Source organism: Choloepus didactylus, chromosome 1, assembly GCF_015220235.1.
Source record: "Choloepus didactylus isolate mChoDid1 chromosome 1, mChoDid1.pri, whole genome shotgun sequence".
NCBI classification, from domain to species: domain Eukaryota; kingdom Metazoa; phylum Chordata; class Mammalia; order Pilosa; family Megalonychidae; genus Choloepus; species Choloepus didactylus.
Genome location: NC_051307.1, coordinates 149,457,251 through 149,470,658, shown reverse-complemented (window position 1 = coordinate 149,470,658; position 13,408 = coordinate 149,457,251). Strand labels below are relative to the sequence as shown.

Here is a 13,408-nt window from a genome sequence, read left to right as displayed (position 1 = left end):
ACTGCATTATTTAAGTAAAGGAGTAAAATTTGGAGTAAGGCAATGAACAGTAGACATGGGAAGCGGCGAGGGGGAAGACTGCTGATGAGACATTGATAAACCAAGCACCTAAGAAGAGACCCATCTCCTGGCTTCTCTAACCCTCAGTTGAGTCTATTAAATCTCACAAAATTTTTTGTTTATATTAATGTCTTACGGAAGCTACATGGTTGTATAGAGAAGCAAGAGTCAAAGATAGCAAATGAACATAAACTTTTGATAATGAACAGAAATCAATAGAACAGGAGCTATACATTGGGCATTAAAGACTCTCCAAGGGTCCAAGGCCCCTAGAAGGCATTATGTATAAGAAAAATTTTACTTCTTATAAGTGCTAAAATGTTAGTTAATATTAAAGGGGGATGTTATAAAGACATAGAATGGATTCATTAAATAATTACTAAGAGAATAACTAATAAATACCTAAAATAGCCATAAAATAAAAACATCTAAATATTATTAAAAGCATATGTGCGGAGAGGTGGGGCAAGATGGCACAATCTAGTTGCTCCTCTAGGGCAGCTGGTAAACAGCCAGGAACTGTATGGAACAGCCGCTCCAGGAACTTCTGTGATGAGTCACACAATATCCATCAATGTGAAATGGGTGAAACAGCTGAGATCGCAGCGATAAACTAAGTTTTCCTGGCCAGGGGGCTTCCCCTCCACCGGACTCCCCTCTTCCCCACCTAGCATAGCCAACTATCTTGGAGCTGGTTCTCAAAGGAAAAAGAAAAAATCTGTTCTGGGAGCAAGGAGAGGAGCTCAACCCAGCACCAGCTGCAGAATTAATTATCAAATTTAGACTGCTGAATAAAGGCTCCAAGTACAGATAAACCAGCCTTGGGCACCAAAGGAGCTGGGAGGAATCCCTCTGACAGAGAGGAGGCTGGGCTGACATTAATAACAACAAAAAAATGGAAACTTTTGGAGTTGGAGGTGTTCAGAGTACTAGAGAAGGGCTGGGGTCAGAGAGAGAGGGGCACATGGAGACAGTTACCAAATCCAGCTCTGGCTTATAAACCTGCTGGTGCCCTGCTCTGAAAAGCCTTTTTTTTTTTTTCTTTCTTGCTCTCCAACTCTTTATCTTTTTACTTTTCAACAGCTCATCAGAGATTCTGCTTCAGCACTGCCCGGGGAAAGAGCAGAATTAAGAATTAAAGTTGTCTGAGAGGAACTACTCAGGTGAGAGATAAGGGTTTTTGTTTTTTCGAAACAACTATTCTAAGTAGCTCATTACAGAAAGCCTTAGGTATTTGCAAATTGGCCCCTGGATCCAGGCAGGGGCAGAGCTAAGATAGGTCTGAGAGACAAAGAAGACAAGGAGGGGGGGTCATCGGGCCCAGCTCAAGTGGCCACCCTCCTTCAGAGAACTCAGACCCCGGGGTCTGGAAAACAGAAACCAGCTTGAATCAGCTATGCCCCTGGCAGGGACAGGGTCTGCAAAGACTTAAAGGCACCTGTGGCATCTCTTTACACTGGTGGGGAGCTGCAAGCTGACAAGCACCACCTGCTGGACAGGATAGGAAAAGCACAGAGTCTAGAGGTTTCACAGGAGGGTCTAACAACTTGAGGAATCTCGTTCTCAGGGAAATTTCATACCCTCTTCCTGAGACCTGGGCCTCTCTGGACAGGGGAAATCTGATTGGGGTTGATCATATCTGGGGATACCCTCTCACAAAAAAGGTTACATAGAGGCAGGGCAAGAACCAGAAAAACAAGTGGTGAAAAGTTCTGATCAACTAAACAGAAGCTAGGTAGGAGGTCTGAATAAGTTGAACTGCACACCAAGGAACAGACAGAGAACAAAGCCAACCAACAAGAAAACCATAGGTAAAAGAGGGAAAATGAACTCCAGAATAAATTAATCAAGAAAATCAGATGCCTAGACAGCTGAAAATAATGAGCCATACTAGAAAACACAAAAATATGGAGCAACCTAAGGAACAAACTAACACCTCAACTGAGATACAGGAATTGAAACTAATTAAAGATGTTCAAACAAACATGCTAAATCAATTCAAAAATCAAATTAATGAGCTGAGGGAGGATAAGACAAAAGAGATGAAGGATATAAAGAAGAAATTGGGCAAACATAAGGAGGAACTCAAAAGTTTGAAAAAATACATGGCAAAATTTATGGGAATGGAAGGCACAACAGAAGAGATAAAAAACACAATGGAGACTTACAACACCAGATTTGAAGAGGCAGAAGAAAGGATAAGTGAACTAGAAAACAGGACATCTGAAATCTTACACACAAAGGAACAGATAGGGAAAAGAATGGAAAAATATGAGCAGGGTCTTAGGGAACTGAATGACAACATGAAGCACATGAATATATATATGTGTTATGGGTGTCCCAGAAGGAAAGAGAAGGGAAAGGGGTCAGAAATGATAACAGAAGAAATAATCACTGAAAATTTCCCATCTCTTATGACAGACATACAATTACATATTCAAGAAGTGTAGTGTACCCCAAACAGAATAGACCCAAATAAATCTACTCCAAGACACTTACCGATTAGATTGTACAATGTCAAAGACAGAGAGAATTCTGAAAGCGGCAAGAGAAAAGGAATCCATCACATATAAGGGAAGCAGGGTAAAACTATGTACAGATTTCTCAGCAGAAACCATGGAGGCAAGAAGGCAGTGGAATGATATATTTAAAATACTGAAAGAGAAAAATTGCCAGCCAAGAATTTTATTTCCGGCAAAACTGTCTTTCAAAAATGGGGATGAGATCAAAATATTTTCAGACAAACAGACACTGAGAGAGTTTGTGAATAAGAGACCTGTGCTCCAAGAAATAATAAAGGGAGTGCTACAGGCTGATAGGAAAAAACAGGAGAGAAAGGTTTGGACAAGTGTACCAGGAAGGGTAAAAGGAGAGAAAAAAAATAAGATATGGCATATAAAAGCCAAAAGATAAAATGGTAGAAGAAAGTACTGCCCTTAGAGTAATAACACTAAATGTTAATGGATTAAACTCTCCAATAAAAAGATGCAGACTGGCAGAATGGATTAAAAAACAAGACCCATCTATAAGCTATCTACAAGAAACTCACTTTAGACACAATGATAAATCTAGGCTGAAAGGGAAAGATTGGTAAAAGATATTTTACACAAACAACAACCAGAAAAACAGCAGGAGTAGCTATATTAATATCAGACAAATTAAACTTCAAATGTAAAACAATTAACAGAGACAAAGAAGGACACCATATTTATTAATAAAAGGGACAATTCATCAAGAAAACATAACAATCATAAATATTTATGCACCAAGACAGAGTGCCCAAAATGCATGAGGCAAACATGGACAACATTGAAAGGAGAAGTAGATACCTCTACAAAGATTGTTGGAGACTTCTATACACCACATGATCAACAGATAGAACATCTGGACAGAGGATCAACAAGGAAACAGATGTTGAATTGTACGATAAATGAACTAGACTTTACAGATATTTATAGAATACTACACCCCACAACAACAGGATACACATTCTTCTCAAGTGCTCATGGATCATTCTCTAGGATAGACCACATGTTGGATCATAAAACAAGACTCAACCAATTTAATAAAAAATTGATATACAAAACACCTCCTTGGATCATACTGTAATGAAGTTGGAATCAATAACAGGCAGAAGGTCAGAAAATTCAGAAATATATGGAGGCTAAATAACACACTCATAAGCAACCAATGGGTAAAGGAAGAAATTACGAGATAAATTAGCAAATACTTTGAGGAAAAATGAAAATCAAAACACAACATATCAAAATTTATGGGGTGCAGAAAAAGCAGTGCTGAAAGGAATATTTATTGCCCTAAATACCTATATTAGAGAAAGAGAAAAAAATGAGGGATTAACTGGTCACCTGGAGAAACTAGAGAAAGAATAGCAGACTAACCCCAAAGCAAACAGAAGGAAAGAAATAACAAAAATTAGGGCAGAAATAAATGAAATTGAGAACAGGAAACAAAAGAGAGACTAAATAAAACCAGAAGTAGGTTCTTTGAGAAAATCAATAAAATAATGGACCCTTACCTAGGCTTAAAAAAAAAAAAAGAGCAGATGCAAATAAGCACAGCCAGAAATGGGAAAGGGAACATAAATACTGATCCCCAGTAATAAATTTGATAATGAGAGGATACCGCAAGCAACTATATGCTAATAAACTGGGCAACTTAGATGAAAGGACAACTTCCTAGAAAATCATGAACAACCAACATTGACTTGCAAAGAAATAGACAACCTCAACAAACCAATCACAAGTAAAAAGATTGAGTCAGTCATCAAGAAGCTCCCAATACAGAAAAGCCCAGGGCCAGATGGCTTCTCATGTGACTCTACCAAGCATTTAAGAAAGAATTAGTACCAATCCTGCTCAAACTCTTCCAAAAAAATTGAAGAGGAGGGAAAACTACCTAACTCATTCTATGAAGCCAACATCAACCCAATACCAAAGCAAGACAAAGATGCTAAAAGAAAAGAAGATTATAGACCAGTCTCTTCAATGAATATAGATGCAAAAATCTTCAACAAAATACTCACAAATCATATCCAGCAGCACACTGATAGACTTATACACCATGAACAAGAGAGATTTATTCCAGCTACATAAAGCTGATTCAACACAAGAAAATCAATTAATGCAATACACCACATCAATAAATCAAAGTGGAAGAACCACATGATCATCTCAATCAAAGTAGAAAAGGCATTTGACAAAATTCAACTTCCTTCTTGATGTAAACACTTCAAAGGATAGGATTAGAAGGGGACTTTCTCAATATGATAAAGGCAATACATGAAAAACCCACAGCTGCCACCATAGTCAATGTGGACAGACAGAAAGCTTTCCCCCTAAGATTAGGAACAAGACAGGGATGCCCACTATTATTTAACATTGTGCTGGAAGTTCTAGCTAGAGCAATTAGGCAAGAAAAAGAAATAAAAGGCATCCAAATTGGAGAGGAAGAAGTAAAACTTTCACTGTTTGCAGATGACATGATCCTATCTGTAGAAAATCCAGAAAAATCTACAGCAAAGCTACTAGAGCTAATCAATGAATATAGCAAAGTGGCAGACTACAAGATCAACATGCAAAACTCAGTAGTGTCCCTATACACAAATAATGAGCAACAGGAGGAGGAAATCAAGAAAAAAAATTCCAGTTACAAAAGCAACCAAAAGAATCAAGTATTTAGGAATAAACTTAACCAAGTCCACAGAAGACCTATACAGAGAAAACTACATGAAACTGCTAAAAGAAATCAATCAGGACCTAAAAAAATGGAAGAGCATACTGTGTTCATGGATTGGAAGACTAAATATAGTTAAGATAGCAATTCTACCTAGACTGATTTATAGATTCAAAGCAAAACCAATTAAAATTCCAACAACTTACTTTGCAAAGATAGAAAAACCAATAATCAAATTTATTAGGAAGGGCAGGGTGCCCTGAATAGCCAAAAATATCCTGAGAAAGATGATTGAAGTGGGAGGTCTCACACTACCTGACTTTGAAGCATGCTACAAAGCTACAGTGGTCAAAACAGCATGGTAGTGGCATAAAGACAGATATACCAACCAATGGAATTGAACTGAGTGGTCAGAAGTAGACCCTCTCATCTACGGACAATTGATCTTTGATAAAGCAGACAAGCTAAAGCAACTGGGACAGAGAAGCCTCTTCAATAAATGGTGTTCAGAGAATTGGATATCCATTTCCAAAGCAATGAAAGAGGACTCCTATCTCACACATTATACAAAAACTAACTCATGATGGATCAAAGACCTAAACATTAGCACTAAGACCATAAGACTTGTAGTAGAAAATGTAGGGAAATATCTTAAAGATTTTGTGATAGGAGGTGGTTTCCTAGACCTTACACCTAAAGTGCAAGCAATGAAAGAAAAAATAGAAATACGGGATCTCTTCAAAATTAAATACTTTTGTACATTAAAGGACTTTGTCAGAAAAGTAAAAAAGGCAGCCTTCGCTATGGGAGACAATACTTGGAAACCACATATCAGATAAGGGTTTAATATCCAGAATATATAAAGAGATCCTACAACTCAACCACAGAAAAGACAAACAACCCAGTTAAAAAGTGGGCACTTTTCTGAAGAGGAAGAGGGTGTAGTATGGCTCAAAATAAATGAAATGATGCTCAACTTCACTGGCTATTAGGGAAATGCAAATCAAAACCACAACGAGATATCGTCTCACACCTACCAGAATGGCCATAATCAATAAAACATAAAATTACAAGTGCTGGAGAGGATGTCGAGAAAGAGGCACACTTATTCACTGTTGTTGGGAATGTAGAATGGTGCAACCACTCTGGAAGACAGTGTGGTGGTTCCTCAAGAAGCTAAGTTGAGATGTGCCGTATGACCCAGCTATTCCATTACTAGGTATATACTCAGAGGAACGGAAATCTAAGACACGAATGGACATTTTTAAAACAATGTTTATAGCAGCATAATTCACGATAGCCAAGAGATGGAATCAGCCTAATTGTCCATCAACGGACCAGTGGATAAATAAACTGTGGTATATACACATGATGAAACATTATGCAGCTGTAAGACAGAACAAAGACACAGAAAATTTAATAACGTGGTTGAACCTTAAGGACGTTATGTTGAGTGAAGTTAGCCAGAAACAAAAGGACAAACACTGTATGGTCTCATCAATATGAACTAACAATGATGAAAAAACTTCGAGAGTCAAAATCTGAGAACACAGGTTGTCAGCAGGTAGAAAGGAGGTAGAGATCAGGCATTTGATGTTGAAAAAGTACAGACTATTCATCAACACTGATTGTATAGATACAGAAATGGATAGTATTATATTATATATTATATTTGTTATCATATAATACTGTGTGATGGTAGCACAATATTGTAAGTACACTGAACAAAGATGTCTGTGAGTAAAGCTGAAAGAGGAATGCTAGGGGCAAGTATGATACCAGAAGGAAAGATAGATGATGAAGACAGATACTGTATAACTTAGTGAAACCTAGATTGGTCAGTGATGGTGACTAAATGTACAAATATAAACATATCGTTACATGTGGGAGAACAAATGAATGGCAACCCTGAAAGGTGTTGGAAAAGGAAAGGTATTGGGGAAAAATATAATCAAAGCAAACTGGAGTCTATGGTTAACAGTAACATTAATAATATGCTCCCATTAAATGTAACAAAGGCAATATAACAAAGCTAAACGTCCATGAGAGGGGGATGTAAGGGAGGGATATGGGATTCTTGGTAGTGGTATTATTGTCTGACCTTATTATTATATGGTATTGTGTGGTATTTTAATTTTTTTATCTTTTTTATTATTCTTTCAAAAATTTTTTTGAAGTAATGAACATGTTCAAGTGCAAATTGTGACGATGAATGCACAACTATATGATGACACTGTGAACTGATTGTACACTGTGGATGATTGTATGGTATGTGAATATAACTCTATAAAATTGTAGGGAAAAAATATAAACAGAGAGATACAAGTGCTGGAGAAAACATGGAGAGAGGGATGTACCTAATTACCATTGGTGGGGAAGTAGAATGCAGTAACCTATCTGGAGGACAGTGTGGTGGTTCCACAAGAAGCTAAGTATGTGGGTGCCATAAGGTCCTGCAACCTCATTATGGGGTATATACTTGGAAGATCTGAGAGCCTGGACATGAATGGACATTAGCGCACTAGTGTTTATGGCCGCAGTATTCATGATTTGCAATGGGTGGAAGTGGCCTACGGGTACATCAACTGATGAACAGAAAGCTGAACTGTGGTATATGCATACAATAGAATATTCAGCAGCTGCAAGAAGGAATGAAGCTGTGAGACACACAACTAGGTGAATGGATCTTGAAGATAGCATTTTGAGTGAAGTACACCAGAAATGAAAAGACAAACATTATAATGCCTCACTAATATGGACTAACCATAATGTGTAACTCTGAGAATTGAATCTTAGAACACAGCTTTTCAGGGGAAGGCTTATTGTAACAATTTCTAGATTGTAAGCCCTTAAAGCAGCCATATCTATTTCTGAGTTGTAATGGTTACCTCTAAATTCCAAGATGCTGAGCTCTTTGTGTATAACCTGGTTGGTCTCCAGAACTTTGGGTATCTGTGTGACACCTGAAACTCAGAGCTACAGCTTGGCAGCTATGAATGTCAGTATTACCTCATACAGCAACTGTTAGAAAAGCTGAAAAAGAGTTCAGACCTCAATTAGATATATGAATGAAGCAGTCTGGTTAGGACTAAGACAAATCAGACCAAAGAATAAAGGACAATATTGACTGTGTTTTAAGACTTCAATTTCTGTGTGAGACCAAGGGAAGAGATATATATTTGGTGCAGGATCTATATTTTCTGTAGTGCACTAAATAATTTAACTTGTATGGTCAATTTATTCAAGCACCATAATTACATGGAACTTTAAATAGGAAGTAAGATCTGGTAGGTTTGTACAATTTATTGTGAAATTCTGATACAACCCAAAGTAATCTGGGCAGAGAATGAGGATATATTTGCAGGGACCCCCGGGGAACTTCAGAAGAATGCAGAAATGTTGGACTTCCCCACCTGGGTTGTTACTGGTGTTCTCGCAAACACTGAGGACTGACAGTTTGGTAGGATGAGCCCTCGATCTTGGGGCTTGCCATTATGAGGTTGTTACTGCAAAGGAGAGGCCTACCTATAATTGTGCCTAACTCTACCCCAGAGAACTTCTTTGTTGCTCAGATGTGGCTTTCTCTCTCTAGCTAAGCCCATCAGACAGTTGAACTCACTGCCCTACTCCCTATGTGGGACTTGTCTCCCAGGGGTATAAATCTCCCTGGCAACATGGGACATGACTGCTGGGCATGAGCCTGGACACAGCATCATGGGATTGACAAAATCTTTTTGACCAAAAGGGGGAAGTGAAATGAAACAAAACAAATTCAGTGGCTGAGAGATTTCAAATGGAGTTGAGAGTCACTCTGGAGGGCATTCTTATGTGTTATATAGATACCCCTTTTTAGTTTTTAGTGTATTGGAATAGCTCAAAGGAAATACTTGAAACTGTCGAACTGCAATCCAGTAGCCTTGATTCTTGGAGATGACTGTAGTTTACATGGTGTGAATGTTTGATTGTAACAACCTCGTGGCACACACTCCCTTTGTCCAGTGTATGGATGGTAGAGTAGGAAAATGGGGAGAAAAACTAAATGAAAAATAGGGTTGGATGGGAGGGATGGAATGTTTTGGGTGTTCTTTTTTACTTTTATTTTTAATTTTTTTTTTTTTGGAGTAAGAAAAATTTTCAAAAATTGATTCTGGTGATGAATGCACAACTATATGTTGGTACTGTGAATAATTCATTGTACACTGTGGATGGTTGTAGGGTATGTGAATACATGTCAGTGAAACTGTATTTTAAAAAGTATTTGTGCATTACACATTATGGCATTTAAGTCAAATTAAGAGGAAATAAATACTGCAAATTCAAGAAAAGGAATTCCACTGGGTTTTATGAATTACAAATTACAAGTCTATCCCCTATCTCTAGGGTAAGCCAACTGCTTTTCATTGCCTAATGATCAAAACCTTATTCATATGCTTTGGAAAATTACCTGCAACTTATAGATAGTTATCTTTAAAGTGTGGGGTTGTATATACAGATTGCTTCTGAGAAGTCTTAGATTTTGAGATAAAAACTGTTAATTCTCAAATTGACAAATTCTAGCGGCATATCTATCATAAATAAAGTAGGTAACATTTTTCATGTATTTTATTCAGCAAACTAAAATCAGTCATTCTAACATTTCACCTGCTAAATATTTTATCTGAAAAAAACAACTGTGTTTATTTATGTAAAAGTAATTAGAACAGTACCTGGCTCTTAGTAAGTGCTCATTAATTGTGGGTTGGAGCCAGTATTAGTAGTAGAAGTATTAACAAGACGGGAAGGTTAATATCATAAGTGGATACAACATGGTGGCTTTTTCCATTTCCATTCAATTAAATGAAAACAAGTATTTTCTAGTGATAATTAGTACAGTCTTAAATAAAGCTACAGATCTGGCTGTGAAATAATTCATACCTTTGATACATACATACATTTTTTTTATTCTAAAAACTACAACTCTGTTTACAATAATCAGATTTTTAGCCAAAAGTATTATGGAATTCTACTGAAAAAAAAACCAGACTATGGGTAATAAAACAATTTTAAATTTTACTGGTATAAGATATATAAAAATATTGCTTAGTTTTTAATAGAAAAAATTGGTCAAATATAATTGGTAAACATTGCATTTGTGATTGTAACTAATAGTAAATATTTCTAATCATCATGAGGTTGTTTTTGCTTGACTCCTTTAGAAGAAAATTAAGTAATTTGAATTGAAAGTTTACAAAGTTGAGTTCCCTAAATTTGCTAAACACAGATAAGTAACTATGGTATGTTCCAAAAACACTATCTTAGATACATATACTCATGGGAAATAGCTAGCATTTTAATAATTAGTTAATATTGAATCTTAAATAGTACCTGTTTTGTTCAATCAAAATTTTTAAAGTCCTTGGATTCGTCAAAACAACATCTGCATCCATGCTAAAATAATAGTTACACTTTTCATCTTGACGGCAAAATTCCCTAACATTGACAAAGAAAATGAAATAAGAATTAGGTAAAATACACACACTTTTATCACACATAACCTTCAGGTAGTAAACATTAAAATCATTACCACATCCATCTCATACTATTGATTTCTCTGCATATTTCTTTTTAAAATCTTGATCTGAATTTCATTTAAGAGCTTGATTAGGCATGTCGACTACTAGCCATTAAAGAAATAGTAAATAGCTTCCATGGCCTTTTACATGTAAGTACATATAAACACAGCTAGCCTGCTTGCACATGCACACACACGCACACAGTTAGATGACACACCCAAGTTTAGGATACCAATTTTGAAAAACAAGGGTTGTTTTTCCCTTAAACTTTGTTTAGTAAAATTATTTAAATTTATTAAAACCTACATTCCCATGTTTCTGGCTTCAGCTTGACTTAGATTTTCTTCTGGTCCTACAACTTTTATAGTACTGATTTCATGTTTAGCTTTATCAAAAAATGCCTTGATGTCCTTTTCATGATAAACTTCCTGTAACATATCCAAAATTAGAGAGAAAATAAGACAATAAGATGAATAAGTATTCATATGTAGGGACTGTTTCATATTAAAAGTTGTGAATCCCACAATGCACATACTCATATAAATATAAACAAAATAACCATATTAAACACACTAAATTTACATATCACCTAACTGCCATATGAAGAATCTAAAATAAGTGCATATCAGTGTTCTTTAAGGAGAAGAAACTTCAACATTCTTTAAACATCTACTGTCAATAGGTTCTTGCATAAATATTTAAATCCTGGGTGCTATAAAATATTTCTAACTCAAAGGAGAAAAATAAAGGCCTGTGGCTTAAGAATCTTAGACATGTGTTGTCACATGTCCAGGATAAAAATGTCTACTAAACCTAACAGAGCTAAACCATAACTATAAATAATCATATTTTTAAAATGAAATGTTAAGATATTCTATGAAGCCAGAGAGAAAAACTAATGGCCAAATACATAATTTTGTTTCCACAAAAAAAGTGGAAAATTTAACAAAACTTTATTGCTAGTGAAGTATTTATCAAGTCTCACTGAATACTTCTGAGGAGTTAATGCTTTTCACAGCTTATTAAAACCACTTTTTACAAAAAAGCTGCAGAGTTAATTTTAAATAAAAGAAGATAAAAATTGCAGCCCCAAAGGAGTTTAAGGTTCTATGGAAATAGGAAACATACAAATGAAAGCACAATATTTAAAAATAAAGTATTTTAATGATTCATCCTTTAAAACTTATTTTAGCTGGTTTTCTGCAAATTGAAAATACCCTGTGGAAAAGGTGAATGATTAGCTGATAAGTATTTTAGGAAGAAAGGAAAAATGGTATATGAAAAGTTTTAGGACAGGAGAGAGAAAATATCATGCAGTTCACAGCAATTGAGTTTTTCTGGACAATGTAAGTACCAACTGTTTCAACAGGAAAGGGACAAATGGGAAAATTGAATTTAAGTTTATATGTGGGAGGTGTTTGGGAGGGTCTGAATATTTCTGAAGGAAGTGACAGTATCAAAATCCCTTGAGGAAGAGCATGCCATTGTGTGATTAATCAAAACAATACTCTATCTGTAAACTATTTCAAGTTCTGACGCCACAGTATTATCTTCAGTTGCAATTTAATGACCAGTTCTATAACAGAAAGTACCAGAACTAACCCAAATGCAAAGGACTATTAGGTCCTTTGACATCTCCTTCATTATATATTAATTTGAGCTTTATGAAAATTGCCCACATTCAACCATTTTTAATCTACAAAATAGGCAGCTTCATGTGGCTCATCCCAATATTATGATATTAGCTTCTAAACTTTAAAATCCTTATATCCTAAAAGGGCAAACTCTCCATCGAATTCATCCCAATGAATTCTTTTAGATAGAAGTAAATAGTAATAAACAATAGTCCTAAAGAAAATAAAAAATAGTTTCCACATAAAACCTCCATTTCACAAATACTTACTTTGTTATGAATAAAAAGTTTAAGTGCTTCTTTTGGGTACTCCAGGGTCAACAATATGTCCAGAAATCGAGGTAAGAAAGGGGTTGGTTGCTCAATAAAAACACCTATTGTTACATTTGGAAGGACCTTTTATGGCAAAGCATTAAAAAACAATCATTAGTATGATTTCATTTCAAGTTCTTTTCAAGTCCTAACGTAATATAAAAATACTAGAATCTCAGTTCAATGTAATCTGCTAAATTTGGATTGTCCTAAAGCAATTCTTAACATGTGAAATAAATTTTTGTGAACACAACAAAGTGATTTAACTGAATCAATCTTGGCATTATGACTTAGGTTTGAAGAGGAAACTCACTTTTATATTTATTCTATAGATGCATTTAAGGACATTGCCTCCTCTTCTATTTAACATTTCCTTTGTGGTAGCTCTTGGGAGAAACTTCCTATAGATCTGAATGCTATTTTGAAAGCTTCATCTAAGAAACTAGAGTGCAAATTATGTTTCTCTTTTTTGTTTTTATGGCTTGGAAGTTCAGAGCTCAATATGTAGCCCAAATAAATGAATCATGGAGGACCTGAGAACTTTTATTTCTCTCCCAGAATATCCTCTTTAATCTCATTTTACTGACAGTCTTCATTTTCCTTCATTATTATATTATACATAAAGAAAGCTATTTTTCTTTCACTAATATACTTTACC

General features: G+C 35.7%; 1 protein-coding gene across 3 annotated transcripts in view; it reads right to left on the bottom strand.

Moving 5' to 3' along the window:
• The window catches only part of PLOD2 (procollagen-lysine,2-oxoglutarate 5-dioxygenase 2), a 117,429-nt gene that overhangs the window by 14,153 nt on the left and 89,868 nt on the right, over window positions 1–13,408 (bottom strand). For all 3 annotated transcript variants that reach the window (XM_037843164.1, XM_037843172.1, XM_037843173.1), the window contains 3 exons: window positions 12,709–12,834; window positions 11,112–11,233; window positions 10,618–10,722 (listed from right to left, as the gene is read on the bottom strand). In XM_037843164.1, the coding sequence (XP_037699092.1) occupies window positions 10,618–10,722; window positions 11,112–11,233; window positions 12,709–12,834 (353 nt within the window). The remainder of the gene's footprint in view (window positions 1–10,617; window positions 10,723–11,111; window positions 11,234–12,708; window positions 12,835–13,408) is intronic.